This window comes from Lissotriton vulgaris, chromosome 6, assembly GCF_964263255.1.
Source record: "Lissotriton vulgaris chromosome 6, aLisVul1.2, whole genome shotgun sequence".
Lineage (NCBI taxonomy): Eukaryota > Metazoa > Chordata > Amphibia > Caudata > Salamandridae > Lissotriton > Lissotriton vulgaris.
Genome location: NC_141694.1, coordinates 1,522,305,178 through 1,522,330,639, shown reverse-complemented (window position 1 = coordinate 1,522,330,639; position 25,462 = coordinate 1,522,305,178). Strand labels below are relative to the sequence as shown.

The 25,462-nt window shown below is 44.8% G+C and overlaps 1 protein-coding gene across 2 annotated transcripts in view; it reads left to right on the top strand.

The window, feature by feature from the left end:
• The window catches only part of HAO1 (hydroxyacid oxidase 1), a 213,168-nt gene that overhangs the window by 4,095 nt on the left and 183,611 nt on the right, over nt 1-25,462 (top strand). For both annotated transcript variants that reach the window (XM_086927692.1, XM_086927693.1), the window contains exon 2: nt 21,685-21,836. In XM_086927692.1, coding sequence (XP_086783818.1) covers nt 21,685-21,836 — 152 coding nt within the window. The remainder of the gene's footprint in view (nt 1-21,684; nt 21,837-25,462) is intronic.

Below are 25,462 nucleotides of genomic sequence, written 5' to 3'. Positions count from 1 at the left end.
AGAGTGCAAAATTCTTGTAACGCCTGCGCACATTGTGTGTCGTCGGCTGTCCCCAAGAACAAAAAATTGTCTAGGTAATGCATAACCTGGGTATGGCCAGTGGCCTTGGTGAACGCCCATTGCAGGAAAGAACTGAATTTCTCAAAATAAGCACAAGAGATGGAGCAACCCATTGGCATACATCTATCCATGTAGTAACGTCCTTGGAACACAAAGCCTAACAGACGCTGATCCCGTGGGTGTACCGGGAGCAACCGGAACGCTGACTCGATATCTGACTTCGCCATCAGCGCTCCGGGCCCCAGGCGATTCAACATGGCGACGGCATCATCGAAGGATGCGTACCGCACCAAACAAACTCCCGGGTCAATTGCATCGTTCACTGAAAGACCCCTCGGAGCAGACAAGTTATGGATCAGCCTAAACTCCCCCGGGTCTTTCTTGGGGACTACTCCCAATGGGGAACAGATGAAATTAGGTACTGGCGGGTGCCTGAATGGACCAGCAACCCGGCCAAGGGCAACCTCCTTTGCAATCTTCTTTTCTACCACCGCCGGATTATGCAGAGCCGACAGTTGGTTCCTACACAGTGACTCCCCACGAAAATCCCCCGCCGGGATGTGGAAACCATACAAAAAGCCGTTCCTCAACACCCCAGCGGAGACATGATCAGGGTATTCGTTTAGCCAGGGGATCATTGCCATGATATCAATGGGGGTGGGCAGCGTTTCAGACCTGTTTGCCCCCCCCTCTACCCCCTGTATCACCATTCTTGACTCTACACGAACTCTTGGGGTGTGAAGAATTTGCGCAACCTGCACACTCATGCCTGAACTTACATGTCCCCTGAGGTCTCGTGCACTTGCCCCTGTTAAAATTCCAACAGACCCCTTTCTTACCCCCATTCCCTCCATTCCTTGGTTGGTGGTCACCAGTGGGGCCCGCTCGAAAGGGCGCCGCAGGCTGATGGCGGGAAGGCCCGGATCCATTCCCGCCAAGCGACGACGACTTCGTCGCGCCCGGCAGGAGCTGTTTCTGCCAAGATATCGAGTCAAGACAATCCCACGTCAGAGATGAATCGAACTCCTTGGCCTTACGAAACTTCATATCATAACCCATCCATTCATCACCTTCATATGTCTCATAAAAATCCATTATTCGTGCCTGGTAGCAGGACAATTCGGTCAAAACCTCGGGCTTACGCTCCCCAATAATTGCAGTAAACATCGCAAAGGCCCTGGCCCAATTAGAAATTGTCTCATCAACCCTGAATCCCGCCATCTTAGCTCGCCATACATTCGGGTGCCACAAATCTTTTTGTGTCTTAACATACTCCATCTCGCGATGGTCGGTCAACAGGGAAAACATATTAACGTACTTATCGGCCCAGATCAACTCTTTCGTGGCCAGCGGTATATGCTGGACCACCTTCTCCCGTCTTGAGGGCAAAGACCCCTCCCTTGCCATTGGCAATGCATGCTTACCCAGCTCGATTGCTGTTCCCGCCGTTTTTTCCACACCAACTGCCGGTCCTCCTGGGGTCACCTGTGGGGGGACACAAGGGAGATTCGCCTTCGCGGCATCTCGCGACTGCCGCAACTGCTGTATTAGTAACTTGGCCTCTTCGGCCGTGTCTGTCGGTGCCGTAGCACCCCCTGTCTTTTTACCAAGCCATGCGGCCAACTGGGCGGCCAACTCGGGAGGCATGTCCTCCTCGCTGGGGGGCGTAACAACAACCGGAATCGGTTGACCCGCGTCCGGGACCGGTACCGGGGCCTCTACTGGAATGACCGGGCTTGCCGGGGGTACCTCGGGAACCGGGACCTCCCCCCTGCCTCCCTATTCCTGTCCCTTCTACCTCGCCCCGCAGGGACAACGCCCGGCAATGCAGGGCCTATAACCTTCTTCGGTCTACCCGTATTATTCATCGCCGCCATCTGCTTCTTCATACTTGCCATATCCTTTATCAGCATTCGAAGCATCTGGTCAGTCCCAGACTTCTTTCCGGCCTTCTTGCCAGGCATCGTTCAACGGATATCCGATCCTTGTTGCTCAACATGGTCCTGGACCCTTAGGCTCGAAGTTCTGAAAGAGAAACGCAAAAGATTACAAGTTCTCAAAATTGCTCCTTGTTCCGTCGAGGGCTCACGTGCAACGAGGTGTGCAGCTTACTAGCACAGGAACAAGAGGATGCTTCTTCGGATTGCTGCTCCTTTTATTCCTCTTCGGGAGGGCGTGTACCCTCCTCCGGTACGCCTACGGGGCGTGGCCAATGGTGTAGGTGTCTAGGACAACCCTTCCTGGGCGGGAAAAGGCGCGCCCCGGCTACGCCGCTTCGGGCATACCAGCCGTGACACACCCCCCGCACAAAATGGTTTCCCGGGAGGATCCGCGCCCCCTACCATACGTTCGGGGGGACCGAGTGGTCGCCCCTTTCCATTCTTGGTTCACTTCTACCGAGGGGTTTATTGGTCCTCGTTCTAGAGGGAAAACCCTATTTTTTTATGATACTGTTAAACCTGGCACCCCTGTTGTGGTTCTCCCCTAACGTTTTGCCTTCAACCCTCCTGTTTTGATGACTTTGTTTTTGCTGGCTTTAGGACTCTGCAAAGTATATCACTGCTAACCAGAGCTAAAGTGTGTGCGCTCTGCTTAAAACATATTAAAATTTGCTTTAACCCAATTGGCCTGCTGAATTGTAAAGTGATACTTTGTGCGCCAAGGGCCTATAAATTAAATGCTACTAGTGGCTCTGCAGCACTGATTGTGCCACCCTCTTTAGTAACCCTTTAAACATATCTCAGGCCTGCCACTGTAGCCTGTGCGTGCAGTTATAAGCTTCCATTTTGACATGGCAAAGTATACCTTTGAAATAAAATGGCAATTGTGGTACGCTCAATGTTACTCCTTAATGGTTGTGCTCAAAGAACCTGCGTGCTTCACTGGGTGTGTATGTTGTCTGTCATACACAACCTCAGTCTTTCAATACTGGCAAGGACCCAAATTCATTGGGCCCTGAGAGCACTGCTGTAGAATATATCAAAACAATAATCAAACTTGTTTCTGCATTTCACTTCATATTCCTATTTATAATTTGATTGCGATCAGGAGCAGCACATTCAGATATATTATTTTGGAATGTACATTTTTGGAGATGGTATTGATATTTCCACATTGGGGAGGAATATAGATATCATTTAATAAAGTTATTTTGCAATTTAGATGGAGTAGATTTAACCCCTTTGCTGCGGCGCTAATTGCGCCGGGGTGCGGGGGTGGCCGTGGCACCTTGGTACTCATGACAGCTCCCGGCCATCATAAATCACAGTGGGCTTGTGCTCATGACAGCTGGGAGCCGTCAGAACTTGGCCCACTGATTAATTCTCCTGCACAGGTGGGGAATTAACACCGCGTAGGAGGAGCTGCAACGTCCTGACGGCTCCCGGCCGTCATGAGCACACGCCTACCGTGACTCATGATGGCCGGGAGCCGTCATGAGCACCGAAAAGGTTAAGAACTTCTCAAGCTAAAATGGCAGCACCAGATGGATGACATTTTACACTAAGCACGCCGGGACTAGTCTCATTTCTATTTTGATGAAATAGCGAGCAGTAAAAACACAGGAAGATGTCCACGCATTTGAATTCCACTGAATGGAGGTGTTTGGTATGCTGATAGGCTAGGCTGCAACAGGTATTTTTCAAGCGTGCATTTACAAGGTTTTAAATACAGGATTAGAATCTTCTGTCTACAGATGATTTATTTATGTTGGTTCTCTTTGGTTGTTCATATCGATAGGCTGATTACAATTGAGGTCGTAGTTTTTCCACGGTTTATCCATCAAGTTTGAGACTTTAGAAGATGTCCCTATCAACGGTTGGCACATTAGAAGTATGCGTATGGTTTCATGGGTAGGCTTGATTATCACGGAATCTTTTACAAGTTACATTGAGAGGCTAGAGTATGTGCAGTGTTAAACGCAGTTGTGCTGGTATCATTTCATCTACAATTATTGGCAAAATCTAGTAGGTTGACTGCATTCGGAGTCAGAACGTTTATGCCATTTTCAAGCAATTGATTTTAATCACTACATTTCTGGTTTCAGTGTTGCATGTTTATGCTTTACTCTAAAATCACTTTTTATTATTCATCTGCTTATTTCTTCCTGCACAATTTTGGGAACATATCTGAGCAAATTTTTAGTTTTTATTGAGGGCAGGTTCATTAGCTTTCACATGTCGTTTTCTCTGCATGGAGACTCATTACCACGATTTTGTAATAGAATATGCACTTTAAGTCACAAATCAGCCAGCAAGTTGTATCACAAAGTACATTGAATATGTGAGTTACTTAGATAATGGACCAACTAGTTTTTTTGTTTGTTTTTGATTTCAGTTATAAACAACAGCCCTTGAAGAAGGGAGTGTACCCCGAAATGCATTGGGCAGTTTGTTCTTTGATGGTTATAATGACAGAAATTCCATATTATTGTCATGATTGTATGAAATTTGAAATAATTGGCTGTCATCAACACAATTTTTTAGGACTATAGAAGTGGTCTTTGTATTAGAGAGGAACACATAATATATGATTGAAGTTTTAAATTATAAATAGGAATATGAAGTGAAATGTGTGAACATGTTTGATTATTGTTTTGATATACTCTTAGCAGTGCTCTCGGGGTCCAAGGAATCTGTGTCTTTGGCAGTATTGAAAAAGTATCCCTTTTGCCATGCCTAAACTTTCCTTTTTAATACACATAAGTCGCCTCTAGTGTAAGCCCTGAACAGCCTAAAGAGAAGGGTGCAGTGAATTAAAAATGTAGGACATGTGCTTTTAAATTTCACACGTCCTGTTAATGAAAAACTCTTAAGCTCATTTTTCACTACTGCAAGGCCTTCCATTGGATAACATTGGAGTTACCTGAATATATTTAATACGCTGCAACTTCCAATCGGGAGCAGGTTGTGTTTGCTGTCCAAAGAATTAAAATTAACAGTCCTCTTAAATAGTAAAGCTGGATAATTAATCTTAATTCTGATAATGCCACTTTTAGCGCGCAAACCCTTTTTTCCGACATGACCAAACACCTTTGGAGTTCCTTTTGTGCATGTTTTTTAAGGATTCTTCTTACTTCTTCACTTTCTCACACATCACGTTTCGTGGTGGTTTGGTTTCTTGTATATCACCAAGATATTAAATTGTTCGACCACTCATGTATTTCCCCTGACCGCAATTTTTGAACTTTGGTAATCATGCTGCATTTTCTCATAATTAATGCTGTACAATTACAATTTATAGATTCCCCTGATGAAGGGCGCTTTGTGAAGCCCGAAATGCATTGGGAATTTTAATTGAAAGATGATGCTATTCGCTTTGGATCTTGTGATACCTTTAACAATTTCCACGAATATGGAATAAACAAGATTTCGACCAACAATTGAAGATATTCTCATCATCGCGTCATATGGATTATCACATTATGTTTAAGTTGTTATCGTTTGGTAAAATGTGAATTCAAGCCTTAGCTTAGTAAATGCTAAAATAATAGTTTTTTGATCACACTCTTTGAGTGAGAAGCGCTGTGCACGGTTTTTCCCGGGGAGTGACCCAGGATTTTTTTTTATACTTTTAGAAGGTTGGCATATTATTGTCCTAACCATTTGTAGCCTGAACAATTATTCTGGGTCACATAACTAGATACAGGTGGCAGTTGGTACTTTGTATATTGCTCCCAGACAGAGAGACACAGTAAAATAGGAGTTGGCAGCATGGGCCACTCTGAGTTAACGAGCTGTCACTTAGATAAAAGCAATGTCACTCTGCTGATCTGCCGCTCTGAAGGACTGCTGCCCTGCTGTGCTGCTGCCCTCTTGCCTGACCAATATGATAAGGACCTGCATCTCTAAACCCAGGCCAAAGAGTGACTCCAAGTAATAGTTGGCTGGCCTCCTGATCAGAAGCCTCAGGGACATAATAGGCTTCCAACGACCTTGAACCCAACACCTGGATATTGCCATCTGGAAGTCCTGCTCTGTTAAATGGTGCCACCACAGTCCTGGATCTTTGGACGTTGGCCTGAAGGGGCTTTGCCAGCTTATCTGTGGATTCAGCTGAACCAACGCATCTCCTGTGCTGCACGGCGCAACCCTGAGCACAACCAATGCATTGTGTCTGCTGCTGGACTTTCCTAACGCAAGGACTTTACATCACCTTTGGAGGCCACAGTCTCATCAGAAACGTTGCTTCACGTCACATCCCCAACACAGGCCCTTGCATCATAAGTCTATCCTCACTGGCAGCCTTGATGACAAAGCAGGCCTCCTCAGCACAAGCCCAGCAGCCTCTTTCGAACCAACTGGTATGCGACACATCCTTGACACAGGACTTCGCATCATAAGTCCCTCATAGATGGCCTCCTCAACAATGATGCGAGACCGTTCATCACTGCCTCACAACTCCTCAGAATGATGCTGCGTGATGCATCTCCAAGCCAGACATTGCTTAGCCTCGGATGAGAAACACATCTTTGATGCTGTACTCCGCACATCTTCTCAACCAGGATTTAAGATTCTCTTGTTCAGGGCCCTATCTAGGCCCATGTAGCTGACCTGTGCTCAATGGCGGTCAGCCTGATTTTGTGACTTTGTCCTAGTCTAGTCTAGTGCGACCAGATATGTATAGTTGGCGCTTTGTGCTTTTTGGCACTATTTTCACTTAGATCTTTAAAAGTGCATATTTGGTCTTGATTTATTTATTCAAATTGACTTTATTTTTCTAAATTGTTTTCACTTTATTACTGTCTGATGTGCTGTTCAAATACTTTACACATTGCCTCTAAGATAAGCCTAACTGATTGGTGCTAAGTCGCCCGAGGGTTGAGGACATGTTAATTTGGGGTTTGCTTGTACCTTCACCCTGACAAGGATTGACAAGGATTGCGGGTCCTGCATGAGAAGGGTTTCACCCCCCTCAAACAGTAATCCAATTTCATACAAAAATACTATTTGGTAGGTAATATAGTACTAACCCACTGGACTTTATGTAGATCTGTACATGTAGATAGGTTTCCATCTCAGCTTGATGGGGCAAAAAAAACTGAAGTGTAGGGAGGCATAACATATGCACATAGATAGAATCAATATTTTACATACACTAAACAAGTGTACCTTGCCTCTTTGGCAGAAGGTTAGGGGCATATATCCAAGGTATGCAAGTTAACAGCATATACTCACATAAAGAATACTGGTGTTCAGAGTTTGGGGAAGTTTAGGCTCTGAAATTATGAGTTGCATAACATTTTGCAAATATAATTTAATAAGACACAACAAAGCTTTGTACATGAAAGTGATATATTGCAATTGTGGCAGTCAGTGAATAAAACTAGCATGTAGGAATACACTTATCATCAGTGTTTATTTCCCTGGGGTACATTTTATATAAATATCTATTTTTTTCGATCACGGAATCAAGAATGACCAATTTCAGCTATTTGTCTTGGAGTTTAGCATTTTGTGTTAGCATTTGTCACAAATGTAAAGTGATAAACTCAAAGTTATACATGCAGATATGTAGTAGTTAGGCCCTCTGCAAGTCACCAACCACTGCAGCACACGGCAGCTAGTCATGTTCAGCAGAGTTTGTCTGCTGCGTATGGCTTACAGGTAGAAATAGAGGTGCCCCTGTAAACTAACTGTCGTTAGTTGGAAGGGTAGGCGGAAAAACAGTGAAGGAAATTGCTGGGGATCTGTATTCAGGATACTGGGTGTGTATGATGGTGGGATGATCAACTGTGTTTAATGCAGCTGAGAGGGTCAGAATTATCAGGAGGCAGGGGTCATCTTCATTTGTGGTCAGGAGGGAATTGTCTTTGATGTGATGCATCATGCAGCCTCAGTTCTGGGAAGCTAGAGACTGTGATGTTACATCCTGCATCATCATCAAGGATGCTGTTGACTAGGGGCTTGCAATACTAGGTCCTGTATCGAAGATGTGTCGTGCACCAGCAGGTTCCGAAAATGTTACATGATTTGCAATGTGAAGATTGGAGTTAAGAATGCGTCATGCAGGGGGGCGTGGCCAGCAGCATGGCCAGCTAGGACGTGTCTTCCCGTAGCTCCGGGCGAGCTGCTACTAATCCAATGTACTAAACAAGCCACATAGCCCAAAACTGCGTGTTATAACGTACTTTGGCTTCGGTATCTCACTGTGACCCGCAATCCACCATATTTGTGGAGGAACTGGCAGAAAACAGCGAAATAGAGACGGACGCGCGCCTGGCTGCGGAACACAAGATGGCGGCGCACTGAGTCCCCCGCATATTCCTGGAGACAAGGAGCTGAACGGAACTCCGCGAGGACGCCGGAACGACTGCTGGACGCATCCGATCGCCTGAGAGACACCTACGGCTATGGGATAGTGACGGGCTACTGAGGCCGGGAAGCGCACGGAAGCTGCGGGGCCGAGCGGAGGATCACAACCGGGACGCCAAGACTTCCCCCCCCTCCCCCTACGGACCAACAGAGGCTCCAGCGCTGGACCGCACTCGTCGGACGGGGCGAAATGACAGAAACGGCCGCCGTGGAGCATTAACTACGGCTGAGTCGGCCGATACGTAGCCTGCAGGTCCGTACAGCGCCGTGGATTCCTGGGAGGTGGAGAGATCTCCCGAACCCCTCTCACATCACGGGCACCTGGCCTCCTGGCTCGAAGCTGGCGTGAGCAACCTGCGGCGGCCCCTGCGGGATGGAGAAGGCCTGATGCTGTGAGCGGGCCTTATATACGTTCTCCTGTGGTGCGGGACGGCTCCCTCGCTTCCCTGACCCTTTGGCAGCTGGGGCTGGGACCTGGTGGTGGCCCGATGTGAGATGCGCGACCTGGGCCCCAACGCAACCGCATTTTTGGAGACGAGAAGAACTCCCTGAGGAAGAGGAGGAGATTGGGTCTGTGGGTCCCTGGGGGCAACTGCGTGGCATTGCTCCCCAACTGACTACCTTGCCTGCATATCACTTCGAAGCCGGCGAGGAGGGCCGGGATAAGGCAGGAGAGAGGCAGGATACCACGCAACTCTGAATACACGCACAGCGCTTAACCTGGGGGAGCGTGTGCCTTGTACCCCGATCTCTACGGAGGGTGCTGGGAAGAACGTGGGCTGCACCAAGGACCCGGGGCCTGACTCGGGACTACGACACGTCCTAAGGGCCACGAGCTGCAAATCCGCAGACCCACAACACAAGAGGGGGAGGTCTCGAGCCTCGCGTGGAGGGCGCTGCGTGGTGCCATTAAGCATGGGAAAGAAAGATGTGCCACCCAGGACTGCCAAACAGGGCCCCATGGACAATTTTGCCGCGTCAAGGTCAAACACAGAGGCCGCGCCTCCGGCTAATGGCGCACGAACAGACACGGACCTCTTGATGGCGGCTATCCAGGCGTCCAGGGCCGACATCCAGGAATCCAGGGCGGCGCTGGAGGTGAAAATCGGCGAAGTGGGATCGGAGGTGACGCTGCTGCGACAAGACTTTCGGAAACTGTCAGACCAGGTGACCTCGGCGGAGACACGAATAGGGGAGGCGGAAGACTCGATCTCCACATTGAGGAAGGATATGGCGGAGCTCCAGGCCTCACATCGTCAGCTGCTGTGGAAGGTCGATGATGCAGAAAATAGGGTGAGACGCAACAACCCTCGCTTTGTTGGATTTAGGGAAGGAATTCAGGAGACAGACATGGTGGTCTTTCTCCACACCTGGCTAACAAAAACCTTCCAGGCGGTGCAGTTCTCGAACTGTTTCATCATCGAAAGGGCACGTAGGGCCTTACTGGCACGACCACCGGAGGGAGCAAGACCCAGGCCCGTCATTGCGCGCTTCCTCAACTTTGCGGACCGGGACCTGATACTGCGAGAATCCAGAAAGCTTGGGGAAATACGCATGGAGAACGCAATTATTATGATCTTCCCCGACTATAGACAGGAAGTGCAAAAGCAACGCCGATCCTTTGATGCAGTCAAAACGAAACTCAGAGACATGAACATCACCTATATGCTGCTGTTCCTGGCGAAATTGAAGGTGATCTACAAAGACAAAGACCACTTTTTTAACCATCCGGAGGATGCCTGGCAGTGGCTGGACAAACGTCCCATATTCCACAGACAAGAAAATAATGTGAGGGGCAGACCAAACGGACCGACTCCACGACGGCCACAATGGGAACGCCCAAAGACCCGACGGCCACAGGCGCAGAGGAATAGGAGACGGACACAAACTATGCCCTATCCGGGACGTACTCAGATGAACAGGCGAAAAGGACAATCGGCATCACCCAGAGGGAGAGACACGGCGGGGCCTGGATCCAATCGTCTAAACAGGACCTCTCGCTCGGAAGGCGAAGAGAGAGAAGACTCCGAAGCTCACTCATCGGGGGAGGATGAGGGAGAGGCACACTCCATCCATCCGCTGGAAAGGGAGATCCATGACCTGGAACAGGATGCTTCTGGGCAGCCGGCGGATCCCTGTCCGGATATGCAGGACTCATACTCTTGACCAAGGGCAGAGTGGGCAGCCGAGATTGCAGCTCGCAGCTAAGAAGACACGCAAGTTGTTAACCCTCTTTTACCTATCGGCTCTGTTGGGCGCAAACTCTTTAGTGCGCATTTCTTGAATTTGACTCTTCAGGCTATTCCATGGGAAAGGCAGTATATGTTTTTCGCACTGTGTCCATCAGAGTAGGTTAAAAGGGAGGGGGACCTTTGGGAGGGCGATAGACCTTCTTCTACTGACGGTTCTACCTTGCATTGGGATGGGACTGAAAGGGGAGGGAGGTGGGGTGGGGGGAGGAAGGGGGGGATTTGTTGTGTTGAAACAGAATGTTGGGGTTAGCGCAAGGGGGGAGGGTGAGGGAGTTGGGAGGAGTTGGAGGGGAAGGGGGGGAGAAGCACACCATCTTCGTACCGCAAATATATCCCGAATGGACACGCACAAAAGGCAACACATCCAACCACACACAGTCAGAGACTACCCACCGCTACCAGACACATTATGTAAATTAGCGGCCTATGCTCCACGACAGACACTGTCCCAGATGCTTCAAGGCCAGCCGTTCATTCCCCATCAGCATGACTATGGGAGATTCTGAGAGGGGCGTTGCCCACGAAGAGGGCATTAAGGTGATGACCTGGAATGTCAACGGCCTAGGCTGCAAGATTAAACGAGGCTTGGTGAACAATCACATTAAGAGGTCTGGGGCCGATATTGTACTCCTTCAGGAAACACACCTACAGGATAATAGATGCGCCTTTTTGGCAAGGGGACAATACAAAGTTTTGGCACACTCAGGGTTCTCCTCGGAGTCTCGAGGGACTGCTATACTCATCAAAAAAAAAAACGCCAATGAGAGTAACGCAAGTCTGGACTGATAGGCAGGGCACATATGTAGGGGTTCGGGGGTCATGGAGAAGGCGGGAGTACACACTCATATCAGCCTACGCCCCGCCCAAACTGCAGGCAGACACTATGAAGGGCATATCGGACATAATTCTCAACACGTCGGACACGATCCAAATTCTAGGGGGGGACTTTAATGATGTGATGAACTCCTCTGCAGACCGGACAGGTGAACGAGATAGGCCTCGTACCAAGACTCCTTTAGCTAAATCTATGGAGATACTGGGCCTCCTGGATGTATGGCGCTGGCTACACCCAGATGCTAGGGCATACTCTTTCTTCTCGGGGGCACACAAAGTCTACTCTCGCCTTGACTACATCTTCATGGCACGGCAGGCGCTGCAGGCTACGGACTTAGCGGACTATTACGCTCGAGGGGTATCTGACCACTCCCCCTTGGTGAATCAAACAGGTAGACGGCAGAGGAGAGGTCCCCGGACCCTCCGACTCTCGGCATGGGATCTACAAAACTCGGACATTAGGAAGGGGCTCAGTGCCGACGTGAAGGTGTTTCTGCGGGAAAACGAGGGATCTGTGGATTCCAGAGTAGTCCTGTGGGAGACGCTTAAGGTAGTACTGCGTGATAGGGCCCACGGTAGACTGGCGGAGGCTAGGAGAAAGAACCAGGCTGAAATACAGACCCTGGAAGCACAAATACTACAACTAGAACAGGAACACCTACTCATGAAAGATATAAGGGCACAAAGACGTCTTGTGGATACACAGGCACAGTATAGGCAGCTAGTGACGGGAGAGGCCAGGACGCAAGCACTGGCAACCCTAAATCGCATCTATGATGTAGGGGATAAATCTGGGAGACTACTGGCCTGGCTCAGTAGGAAGGAGAGAGATGAACGCTGGGTGGAGAAAATAAGGGTTGCCCCGGACTCATGGGCATGCACAGATGATAAGATATCAGAAGCTTTTGCGAAATGTTATGAAGCTTTGTACACGGCCCGAGATCTAGGTTCCAAAACAGAGGCACTGCAGTACATGGCGCCCATTACCCTCCCAGCTCTTGAGGATACTGACTGTGAGGACCTAGAGGGCGACATTACGGAAGACGAGGTTCGAGAGGCACTCACCAAACTCCGTACAGGGAAGGCGGCGGGCCCAAATGGCTTTCCTGCGGAACTCTTTAAAAGCATGGCTGACCTCTCACCGCGCCATTTACTGGGCATGTTCCAGGATGCAGAGGACGAGGGGCAATTCCCACTAGACCTGAGGCAGGCTACGATTGTCCCGATCCATAAACCAGGGAAGCCTCCAGAGGACTGCACCTCCTATCGCCCCATTTCGCTGCTAAACGTGGAGGCCAAGATATATGCAACCATACTGACGTCACGTATGAGAAGGGTCATCCCAGACTTGATACACATGGACCAAACAGGGTTTATCCCGGAAAGGGCCACCAGGTATAATCTGAGGAGGACACATAACTGGTTATACGTGGTATAAGACAGAGCCGATCCACATTGGTTCTTATCCCTCGACGCTGAAAAGGCATTTGATGCTGTCCACTGGCCCTTCCTTGAGGCGGTATTAGAACGGATGGGGTTTGGACCCAAATACAGGAAGATAATCGGCCTGCTATATGCAGGTCCTGGGGCCCGAGTAAGGGCAAAGGGGGTGCTGTCAAGGACTTTTTCCATCCAACGGGGTACCCGTCAGGGTTGCCCCCTGTCACCCCTGCTGTTCGCCCTAACAATCAAAGTGATGGCCTCCGCGGTCAGACAAAACGAGAGGATCACGGGGTTCTATATCAACCACACAGACACAGGGGATGAAAAACTGTCCCTCTACGCCGATGACATTCTCCTCTACGTCACACGTCCTGAGAGCTCAATACCGGCACTGTTTGAGGAGCTGGCAAAATATGGCGCGAGATCAGGTTATCAGATTAATTGGCACAAATTGGTACTATATGATCCCCGAGGACGAGAGGAATGGCCCCAGCTGCCGCAGAACCTACAGAGGACCGACATAGGCTTTCAGTACCTAGGAATATTCATCACTGCTGACAGAGACGCCTCCTATGGTCGTAATATTGCACGGATCGTGCGCGACGCCAAAGCCGATGCAGATAGGTGGCAATCTCTCCCCCTGACACTGCTTGGTAGGGCAGCTATGTTCAAAATGATATCGCTCCCAAAGTTCCTCTACGCCTTCCAAAATGAATATTACCAGATATCATCTAAAACGCTCCGAAACATACATGCGGACCACCGGTCATTTTTATGGCTTGGGAAACACCCTAGAGTCGCACTGAAAACGCTGCAGAGAAACCAATATGAGGGGGGATATCTCTTCCTGACCTAGAGACATATTATTGGGCAGAACACCTAGCGCCCATCAATGACTGGATCCACGTGCCTGCCACTCACCCCACATATGCTTTAGAACGGTACCAGATGGGCACACACTCAAGTCTACACTACATATATGAGGGTAAGAGACAGGCCAAACTGTTGATGACCCCAAGGATTACACTAGAGGCGTGGAAAAGAGCCACGAAGGCCATCGGGTGGACGCACAGGGCTACGAAGCAGACGCCATTGTGGGAATGCGCCTGGCTCAAAGAATTACACAAACTGAAGGGGTTACGGGGGTGGGATGATATCGGCATCTCCACACTAGGGGATGTCGTTAAAAATGGCACATTGAAACCCTTTGCCTCCCTACAGGCTGAATTTGGGATACAACACTCTCAACTTTTTAAATACCTACAACTCAGACACGCGGAAGAGACACTGCGAGAGCCACTCCCCAAATACGCACCACTAGAGGGCCGTTTACTGCAAGAGAAGATCCCAGAGAGGGCGGTTTCCTTAACCTACAAAACAATCATGAATAATAGACCGAACACGCTGGTAAACCTCAGAGCCACGTGGGAACAGGAAGTAGGGGAAATGGATGAGGTAGACTGGGGGGGAGTACTAATGCACCCTAGAGAAGTAGCAATCAAATCGCGCTGACGCCTAATCCAGTTTAAGATCTTACACAGGGTATATTATGACAGGATAAGACTATGTAGAATGGGGAGGGTGTCAGACCCCTGCTGCGTACGATGCAGACATGAGAGCGGGACTTTCCTGCACATACTGTGGTCATGCCCGCATATACAGGAGTATTGGAGCGAGATTACTACTGAGTTAAGTAAAATACTAGAGATAGACATTCCACTGGAACCGAAGTTGGTCCTACTGGAAATGACCAATGACTTAGACCTGCCCCGCCCGCAGCTAATATTTCTGGTACTGGCGCTGGTGGTGGCTAAAAGAGATGTCGCTAAGAAATGGGGAGCAGCTGATACGCCTCAGATGGGGGAATGGAGGAAGGGATTAGATATCTACATGGCGGCGGAAAGAGTTACATATAAAGCAAGAGGCTGTCCGAGGAAATTCCGCAAAGTATGGGGTAAATGGAGACGCTATCATGGCCTGGACGGGGGTCTCTGAAGGGATCAAAACACATAGGAGCGGGCCAGTAGGCGTGAGGGAAGTGGGGAGCCACTGAATGGTAGATGAGAAGCACAGAATAACCTGTACTAGAGGAACACCTAGACTGGAAAAATATGATATTGTACACTTAGACGGAAGAGGGCGTGATAGGGGATCTGCAACGTAGGGCCACTACCGGATGAGTGCAAGCATGGCTAGGATACTGCCCTGTGGGGAAAGGGATACAACCATTCTAGAACAACTGTATTGATATTGTGCTGTTGCCCTCTAGAGTTATAACAAGTTTATATGTTGGGGATTGGGCGGAGGGAGGGGGGGTGATAATAGAAAAGCAGATGCAAGGACTTCCTGCTGAAAAGTTACACTCGTTCTTTCTTAATGTGCATATATTGCTTTTATGAATAAGCCACCCATCCTCCGGGATGTGGGACCGATGGCTGTGTAATGTTTTATTTAACAACTTATTCCTTGTCAATCTCAAAGCAGGAATGTGGATAAGAATGACTATGCATTGTATGTATCTGCAATAAAAAATACTTTCTAAAAAAAAAGAATGCGTCATGCAGCGATGATTCTGAGATGGCTGCGCTCTACAATGCAAATTCTTTTGTATGGTATGTGTCATGCAGCAGTGGTGCGACACAACTGTGATGCATTATGTAGCAGTTCCTATGATGAGTTTTGGGAGGTGATGTGTTGCACTGCGTTAGTTCTGCTGGAACCACAGTTGGGCTGGCAGAGCATGTTTAGGCCCATTTCCAAGGGTCCAGGACTGGGGTGGCACCACTGGGGAGGACAAGATTCACAGCTTGCAAAGTACAGGTTCAAGAATGTTTGAGCCTGTCTGTCCCTGAGTCTCTGTTCAGTAGGCCATCCTCCTTGCAGCAAAGCAGTCCTTCTCCTGAGTCTACTACAGACCCATATGTGTTCTGACAAGTTGGGCCTGAGAGTCCCTTATTGATCCCCGTTGCTCATGTTGTCAGGCATCCCCTCCCACCCTGGTCTGGGTCCAGCTAGGGACACTAAAGACTACTGTAAATCCCTATAAAACCTTCATGTAAGGAGGTGGCATTGTAATTCGGAGTTGAAACAGACTACAATGCTGAGATTCTTTGCAAATTGTCAATGCCTCCCCATTATAAAAAAAACTATCATGCGATCACACAACTGAGATTTCTGGACTGATTAAAACTATTACTACAGAAGCTAACGCTTGTGACTTCATTAGTGATAATGAATTCAGGTTCATGTACTAATACCTCTCCAAAAATGCTAGAGATTACACACTTCAGTAAATTCACAAAGATGCCCAATCATCACCTGGCAGACCTATCATTTTTGGATGTGGGTCACTGCTTGATCCTTTGCCAATTTGTTGACTATTTTTAGAACCTTTTGTGTTGGCCACTCTGGAAATTCAGTCTCTTTTGCATGTACATCCCTCAGCACGAGGGTATAGATGTAGAAAGAGACATACTTAACACTGGACCTACTTCTATGAAAGTTCCCACAGTATTTAATATTGACCTTTTCAGCATTGCTATTCAGAAAGTTTTCTCTAAATTCTTGTAGGAATATTATCTCCAAATAATGGAAGTTGTATTGGGGTCTTCTATTGCCACCTATCTAGCCAATCTAGTTATGTATCACATTGAGAAAAAAAAACCATTCTATAATACCAATGCATATGCTCACAATATAATTTCATGGAAATGTTACATTGATGAGGTTTTCATGATTTAGTCAGGAACAGCTTATGAACTTAGCAAATTCCATTAATGGCTTAATGTAAGAAATCCTCATATTCAGTTTACTCTAACTTCGAGCACTAAAGAGGTTAATTTTCTTGACCTGAGGATTAGGCATGCATGTGATATTCTGTCTATGTCACTGTATCGAAAAACAACTGAAAAGTATTCCACACTGCAGCACTCCAGTTTTCACAAACATAGTTTATGTGATAAGATTTTTTTTGGACTGTTTGTGGAATTTGCCAAAAATGCACCAAGAAGAAAGATTACTTCTCAGTCAGACATCCTTATATCCCATCTTTTGGAGAGGGGTTACACCCAAACAACTGCTTACGAGAGCATGTGCGAGGGGCTGCTTTTCACATCATGAATATCTACTATGGCCTGCCAGGAAGTTGTCTGCCCAAAAGAGATTTACTTTTGTCGCTCGATTCACACCAATGAGTAACCAAATTAAGAAACTTGTCTTTTCTAACTGAAATATTTTGAAATCACTGGAGGATTGACTTTACCCCCTCATTGTTCTCTTTCAAAAGAGGGAGGAGCTTAAGGAACCATCTAGTGAAGACAGATGGCTTTGGGGAGACACCTGTGACTTAAAAATTGTGGTATCTGTAGTGTGTGATTACACATTCAATACTAAGGTAGTTCAACAATTTACTTTGACTTGTCGTGCGAATTGTAATTCTCAGAATGTTGGGCCCGATTCACAGAATGAACTTACTACTTTTGGCATTCACGAAATACACTTACTACTTTTGGTATTCACAGAATGAACTTACTCATTTCGGTATTCACAGAAGTTAGGACTACTAACTTTAGGACTCCTAAATGCCTTCTGTGAATACCGAAAGTCTTAAAATTAGGATTTTTCTCAATTTAGTAGTAGTAAAGTTAGGACTCCTAACTTTAGGATGCCTAAATGCCTTCTGTGAATACCGAAAGTCTTAAAATTAGGATTTTTCTCTATTTAGTAGTAGTAAAGTTAGGACTACTAACTTTAGGACGCCTAAATGCCTTCTGTGAATACCGAAAGTCTTAAAATTACGATTTTTCTCAATTTAGTAGTAGTAAAGTTAGTAGTCCTAACTTTACTACTACTAAATAGAGAAAAATGCTAAATTTAAGACTTTCGGTATTCACAGAAGGCATTTAGGCATCCTAAAGTTAGGAGTCCTAACTTTACTACTACTAAATTGAGAAAAATCCTAATTTTAAGACTTTCGGTATTCACAGAAGGCATTTAGGCGTCCTAAAGTTAGTAGTCCTAACTTTACTACTACTAAATAGAGAAAAATCCTAATTTTAAGACTTTCGGTATTCAAAGAAGGCATTTAGGCATCCTAAAGTTAGGAGTCCTAACTTTACTACTACTAAATTGAGAAAAATCCTAATTTTAAGACTTTCGGTATTCACAGAAGGCATTTAGGAGTCCTAAAGTTAGTAGTCCTAACTTCTGTGAATACCGAAATTAGTAAATTCCTTCTGTGAATACCAAAAGTAGTAAGTGCATTCTGTGAATGCTAAAAGTAGTAAGTTCATTCTGTGAATCGGGCCCCCTATCTTTGCCATCTAGTGTCCATGTGTAAAGATATACATTGGAATGAGTACCCAATGGATTCGCTTCCAGATTCTTCAACATAGGAGCAGAATATGTATTGGAATTGTCATGGGACCCCTGGTTGAACATTTCCAACAAATGGAACACCCAACACAAGACTTAAAATGGCAAGTCATTGAAAAAGTAGCTAAAGTCACCAAAGTCTCTTGGACCCTGACAACAATGGAATGTAGGTGGATAAACCGTATGGATTCTGCAATGACTGGTCTTAATAATAAAGATGAACCTTACGGACCATTTCAACCTATAGACTTTGAATATTTGGCTTGTGCATCCATTGGATTTTCAATTGCGTTGGCCTAGTGTGACCAAATGTGAACTGTGTCTCTCTCTTTTCCTGTATATATTCGTAGAATTGTTTCTGTACTTGCCTAAAATCCTTGACATTTTTTTTTTGACATCATGGTATTTCATTAGATACTTTTCTTTCACTTCTGGCTTTTGTCTATATCTTTATTCCTTTCGCTTACTTAAGATGGTGTGGCATTTTTCTGGATCTGAGTATATCTTTCTTCCTAGTTGGAAGTAAATGGGTGGATACTGTTTGGAAATCCAGCAACATACAGGGTCAAGAATAAGTTGGTGATTTGCATTTTCCTCTCAAGTGGCTGCACCCAAGAGCCACTAGTTTAGACTGCTTGTTGGGGTTTTAGAGAAAGAAAGTTGCACTTGTAATTGCAGTGTCCTATAATGACGTAATCCAATACACATCTTTTGTTTTTTTGTTCATTTATTTGAGATAGATCTAATGTGGCAAAACAAAATGGAAAAACGTGTTTCGCCTGCAGGGCAAATCGGCCAAGGGCTTTTTCAAGGCAATACGTTTTCGTTAAAGGTCATGTAGTGTGATTGGATTCTGTCCGACGTCTCTGTGGTGGACCCGAATGGCCTTTTATGCACAGATTTAGACATTCCACATGTGTTTATAGCTTACCTCCTGGCACCCTGTCCTTTCCTTTAATTAATTAGATTACTTCCTTTTTTAACGTCTTTTGCACTATGCGCAGTCAATTTAGTGGTGACCCAGGTGGACGTAGTTGTATGAGTTAACTCTACACACATTCTAGCTAGTTCTATTAAGCACGTTCTTTAATTATGTTTTTCTCTTTTTAATAATAATTTGATTATATGATTCTGATCCCAGCTTTGGGATTTTTACACTGACTGGCCTTCTGCTTGGCCTTGGATTGCATATTGTATCTCTAGTTTGTCCTCATTATTGTTGTGGAAAATTCTTAATGGCACATTGATTGTGGGAACCTGGAGTCACCATTACAGTTTAGGTTTTCTTTTATAGAAGTTTTAGGTCCCTTATTTGGTCACTCCTCCCTTACAATTTCTAGTTTTACTCTCTAGGTTTGCCATTGTTTTGGTTGGTATATGGGTTTTCAATTTTCTCACAATTGTTTCACCTTACCTGGTTGCCTTTGATGATTTTCACCCCGTACCTTGTATTTGTATTTTTTTCAAATTGCTTTCCTTAAAATCTTTTTAGCAATCTGTCCTGATGATGGTCCTGGTCAATTTCATCATAAGAGCTGACACGTCGACTGATTTTCTATAGTATTTACTGCATTATTTGCTTGAACTTATTTTGAATTAACTGAATATTTTCAAGTTATCTCTGCATTTTTGGGACATTTACTGTTTTATACTCGCTGTCTATTATATTGAATTTACTTCTTCTCTCTGTTCTTAATTGAAGCACAACATTTTGACTTGTTGCTACAATGAGATTTTTGACTCTAGTTTTGTCTTCAATTCTAGATTGAGATCTGTGTATTTAAACTTCTTTCTTTAAAATTCTATAGTGTATCTTTATTGATTTTTCAAGGGAAATAAATATAATTTCTATATCCATTACATTGATATAATGTTCACTAGTTATTACTGGCCGCATTCCCACTGGTGGAGAGGCTCTCCGAGCCCGTCGGAAGCCAGTCGAAATGACCATTTGGATTCCTTTCCGACCGCCTCCATCGTAATGAGGCAGTCGGAAAGGAATCCGACCGGCATATTACAATGCGGTCAGAGCCGTTTCCGACTGCATCGTAATCAGGCCTGTAATCTTCTGCTAGGGCTCTCATATTGCTGGAATATGGAGATGCATATAATAAATTGAAATGCATCTGCATTACACATGGATATTACTACATTATAGTCCCTCTTTTCTGTCCAAGTATGTCTTCATGCCAAGCTTTAAGAAGCGACATTTGTGACAGGCAATAAATAGTGGATTGGTGCTCTATGAAGTTGATGAGGAAACCCTTTTTTGAGGGTGGATAGGAAGGGACATGACTATGCGGCCAATTTACCCATTTCATGGAGATTAGTCATCACGCACATTTTAGATTTCATTAATTACTCTTTTGGCAGTGGATTCTCCACAGGGTAAGGATTTACGTTTGCTAAAAAGTATATCTGGATCTGTGCTGTTCTACGTTCTGTGGCCACATCAAGTTCTGTAGATTTTCTGGAGAAAGGAAATTTAAAGTAATGCACTTATATTATGACAAGTAGAATTCTAACTTTCAATTTGTTCATAAAAGGGGATTAGATCCTAATTATAAGCATTTTCGTAGGATTAGATGGCACAAGCGTTTTCTTGTCAATGTTCTCTGAACATAAACTGCTTATCCCAAAGTAAGTTCATATAGCTCTTGAAATTTTGAACTTCATTGCATGCCACATTATTGTTGCAGAGGTTTATGTTCCCTGATACTGACGTCGTTTTCTGATCAGTTTCTTTATCAAATATCAATTTCAACGTGGTTTGCATTGGCTCGCTGCACTTGACAGCCAATTCCACTTTCATCATAATGAAACATCTTTATTATGCCTCCAGGACTTTCCACTGAATATGGCTTAAATACTGCATTTCATATATTTGTATTACAATTGATTTATCTGTTGTTTCAAATGCATTTAATAGCTCTCTGATAAAATGTGACAGTTTGTTTCTATGCGCCACTTTAAACAGCAGTTCAAGAAAAAACTGTTTTTCCAGCCCTAGAACTTGAATATGCTGATCTAACGGCCTATTTTTAAAGTTCGGATCATGGGGAAATCCACCAAAAAGTGGTGGATGTTAGTTTATTTAGAAATCCTAAATCCTCTTAGAGGGCTGACAGGACATTTGAGAATTTATGACCGATGTTCCACACCCAACCTAAATAAGGCCCCATCATTTTTTGATTAGTTATGATTTGATATGTGTTTTTTTACTCCACCTTCCATCAGTAATTACTTCTTTGTTGATTGTCTCTCTTTACAAACGGATTTCTGCTTCTTCATGCCCTTCCTTACATTAAAATTTAGTCTTTTCTGTGGCACTTTTCACTTCATGCACAGTTATACATGTTAATGTCTTTTTACATCTTCATATGTTTTGTGAATTATCTATTTTTTGGCAGATGGAAGTTGCGCCCTCGGGTGTTGCGGGACGTGTCTTTATTAGACCTATCAACTACTGTATTGGGACATAATATAAGCATGCCAATATGTGTTGGAGCTACTGCAATGCAGAGGATGGCTCATCCTGATGGAGAAACAGCTACTGTTAGAGGTATACATATTTTAATACAAAATGCATTTGCACAATTGCAGTACACATCTGAGCAATAATAATATTTATTTTAACCGAATGCATCTCAAATTGTAAAGGATGGAACCAGTTTGTGACAAATGGAGGCATTGATCTTGAAAAAATATTCAAAGCTAATGTCCTCCACTACTGAGGTCTTTTTTAAGGGAAATGCAATTCCAGAGAGACAGGTGTTTGTGTGTAACATAAAACCACAAACCTTGAACAGCAGTAGTTGTAAATATTGTGGGATTGATCAAATGTGTTCTGCCTTTGCTTGCATTCACATCTTTTTCACCAGCTAGATGATTTGATGGAGAGGGGGCCAGGAAAGTATAGTGGTCAAAGTCGTCAAGAATATTATCTTAGGAAGTTATTTTCTTTTAATTGAATCTCTAATCCTCCCGGTGGGGCACGGCAGGATTGTGATGACAGCTATGGTTCCTCAAAATTACACACATTTTTTGGGTCCTGCTGAAACCCTAACATTTGGTACTAAAAGCTTAGAGCGGAACAAACTTCAAAAATGTAGATGCCAATGGTTGCTTCACCGTTCGTATAAATGTGAAGCCTCATCCTGGCTTTAAGTTCCAGGTTCCTTCAAGTTCCAGGTTCAGACTTGAGGCCTGATTTAAGGTTTGGTTAATGATATTCCATCCATCAGGATCACAGAGGACATTACTTCTGCCACCCTGGAGCTACTATCCATCAAATGTAGACATCACTGCCAGCCCAGTGGTCATCTCAGTACATTGAAAGGGACTGGAATTCCTTTTAATGTACAAATAGTTTGGTTGCCAGCCACCGTCGGTTTTGATGGCCCCTCACCAAACTTTTCAAAATGTTTTGTTTTTCAGAAACAAATTCCCAAATCAGGAGTTTGTTTCTGGAAAAAACACATTGACACCCCACCCTGGAAGTTTTTTTCATTACAAAAAAAAACAATATTAGGGATTGCTTGATTCTCAAAAATTTTAAAGAGACTCTCCTTGTATGCCAGGTACACGTTAGGTGCATATTGGATGTCCCAGCATGTGCTGGATGGGTCTACCAATGCTGAAGTGCATACGCCTTCTGGCGAATGGGCCACTGGCTAAAGGTTTCCAACAAAACTTCTAAGGAATGATAAAATCTGTCCAATAAATAATAGTGAGGAAACAAAAATGATGGTTAGAATGCTTCAATTAATGTCAGTCACTGGTAATTATTTAGGATGCCTTTCAGTTGATTTTTTTTTTTGCCCACTATGCCTGTCTAGACTTCGACTAGTTGTGTGCAAATACCCCTGTTCCTGCTAATGCTAATGCATAAATAATGCTGCCTGGATAGTTAAGCAAGATATCATACAGATCTGGTTGTGGCCTACTTAGCCCTATCAGTAAGGTTTAGAGTTGCTGTTCTATTACTGTTTTCTATATATTGTCACCCACTGACAATGGCTATAGCTGCTGTTAACTTAAGATCCTTTAAGTTAGAGGAACATAGCCAGATGTAAATGTTTTTAATTTGAGATTAAGTATTTAATGATTGGATTTGCCTGGGGAAGATTAGCTGCAATGCACATGATTTTTGCCCTCATCAAGGGTTGATTTTTCTAAATTAAACAGGGAGAAACAGAAAAAGTTGAAATGTTAAAAAGGCCAGCCAGTGAAATGACACAGGCCTACTCAATCTTACATCACCAACAGTCACCAATATCAGAGATTTTGGAAGTTCCCTTAGTTTGATCCTGTCTCTTTGGATTTCAAAACAATTGCAGCATCATAAGCTATATGTTAGATCGTATTATTATTATCCCTCTGCTCATGGTTGGATGGCTTTGTTGTCTGTCTTGCTTCCGTTCTCCTGATTTGATGGCTTGTATCTCTGTACTTATATATGGCTCTCCCAGGAGTATTTGGGCCTTTTAGTGTTCAGATCGGATAAGCTATATCCTTTTACTGCCCATGTGAGGGGACGATTTTCTCATTATGTACTGAGCACACTATTGGAGTGCATGTGTTTCCTTGCTGTAACCCACATGCACATATCAGTATACATTCTTTTGTACAGGAAGTTTGGGTGTATCTTTCTGCCTGTACTGGAAAGCATGAGGGACAATTTAACATTTAAAATGTACACTATTCAATGACTCGTTTAATTCTTTATTTCATCTTGCAATGTTTCCACAAGTCAACTTATTTGTGTGTAATAGCTAGTTTCTCCCTTCCAAATCTCCTTACTTCCTTGTATACCTTGGGCCTCATTTATAAGAAATGACGCATCGCTGCGTGAAAGCAGCGATGCGTCACTTCTCAGTGCGCACTCCTTGCGACATTACTGATGCGTCATATTTAATGTATGACGCATCATGTCGCAAGGAGTTACAGATACGTCAGTATTTCTGACGTATCTGTAAGCGCAAAAGTGACGCATTGCTGGAGTGTGTCACAAAAGTGACGCAACTCCAGCAATGCGTCCTTTTACATGGGGCAAGCCCCATGTGAAAGGGCCAGTGAGGCAGGCGCAAGATTTTGACGCAACGGCAACCTAAAAGTGACGCAGTGAAATCTCATAGATTTCACTGCGTCACTTCTACGACCCTTCCTTGCGTCAATACGCCTCCCTTGCATACATTATACCTGGCGCAGGTATAATGTGGCGCAGGGGTTTACAAAGTAACGCATCTACCTAGATGCGTCACTTTGTAAATATGGCGCAACAAGGCGCATTTTTTACGCCACTGGTGCGTCGCAAAATGTGACGCACCGGCGGCGTAAAAGTGACGCACGGCCTCTTAAATGAGGCCCCATGTATTTGCTGCTCTCTGCCACCCTTCCTTCTTTATATTATGCGTCCACCCATTGGTCTATGTTCACTCCTACCTCGAGACAGCATAAGTCAAAACACTCATTCACTGAACAAAGACATGAACGTCCTTAGTGAATATCCATGCAAGTACTCTTAAGCTTCCAGGAGGACAAGTGCGGGACCAATTTTAACTATCTTTTAATTAAATTGCCTATATGTTTTCTCTGGGTGCCTGTAGTGTATGCTTGTGGGGTTTGTAATTGTGCATGTGTAGCAGTATTGTAAACAGCAGTAAAAGACCTCCTCTTCTCTGCATATTTTTACATTTTATTTCTACATATCTAAAAGAGAACATTTTAAATTCTTTAATTTGTACTAAATATGTGTTTATATTTTTAATGCAGTCACATGATTTGTACACTCGTATGTAAGTGAAGTACAATAGAAGCATGGATGCCTATTTTGTGTATGTTTCTTTCTATTGTCTTTAAAGAAAGAATGGAACAAATATCTTATTCAATTATATCACCTTATCTTCCCTGGAAATACTTTATGTTACTCGTGTTTATGAATAGGGCAGTATGATCTCCAAAAAATAAGCATTAGAAAAGCATTGTGCAGAAAATTATTTTGTGCTTCACTGGCTTCTTTACAACATCCCAATAAAATGCCTGTTGACTTCATGAATGCTTGTTTATATGCTATTGAGCACTCCTCCAGAGCGCAAGTGTTCCCTTTCTCTTAACTCTGCTCCTTTTCCTCAGCATATGGGCCTTGGGTGCCCTCTTCTGCCAGCCATGTGTGTGCCTGGGTCTTGA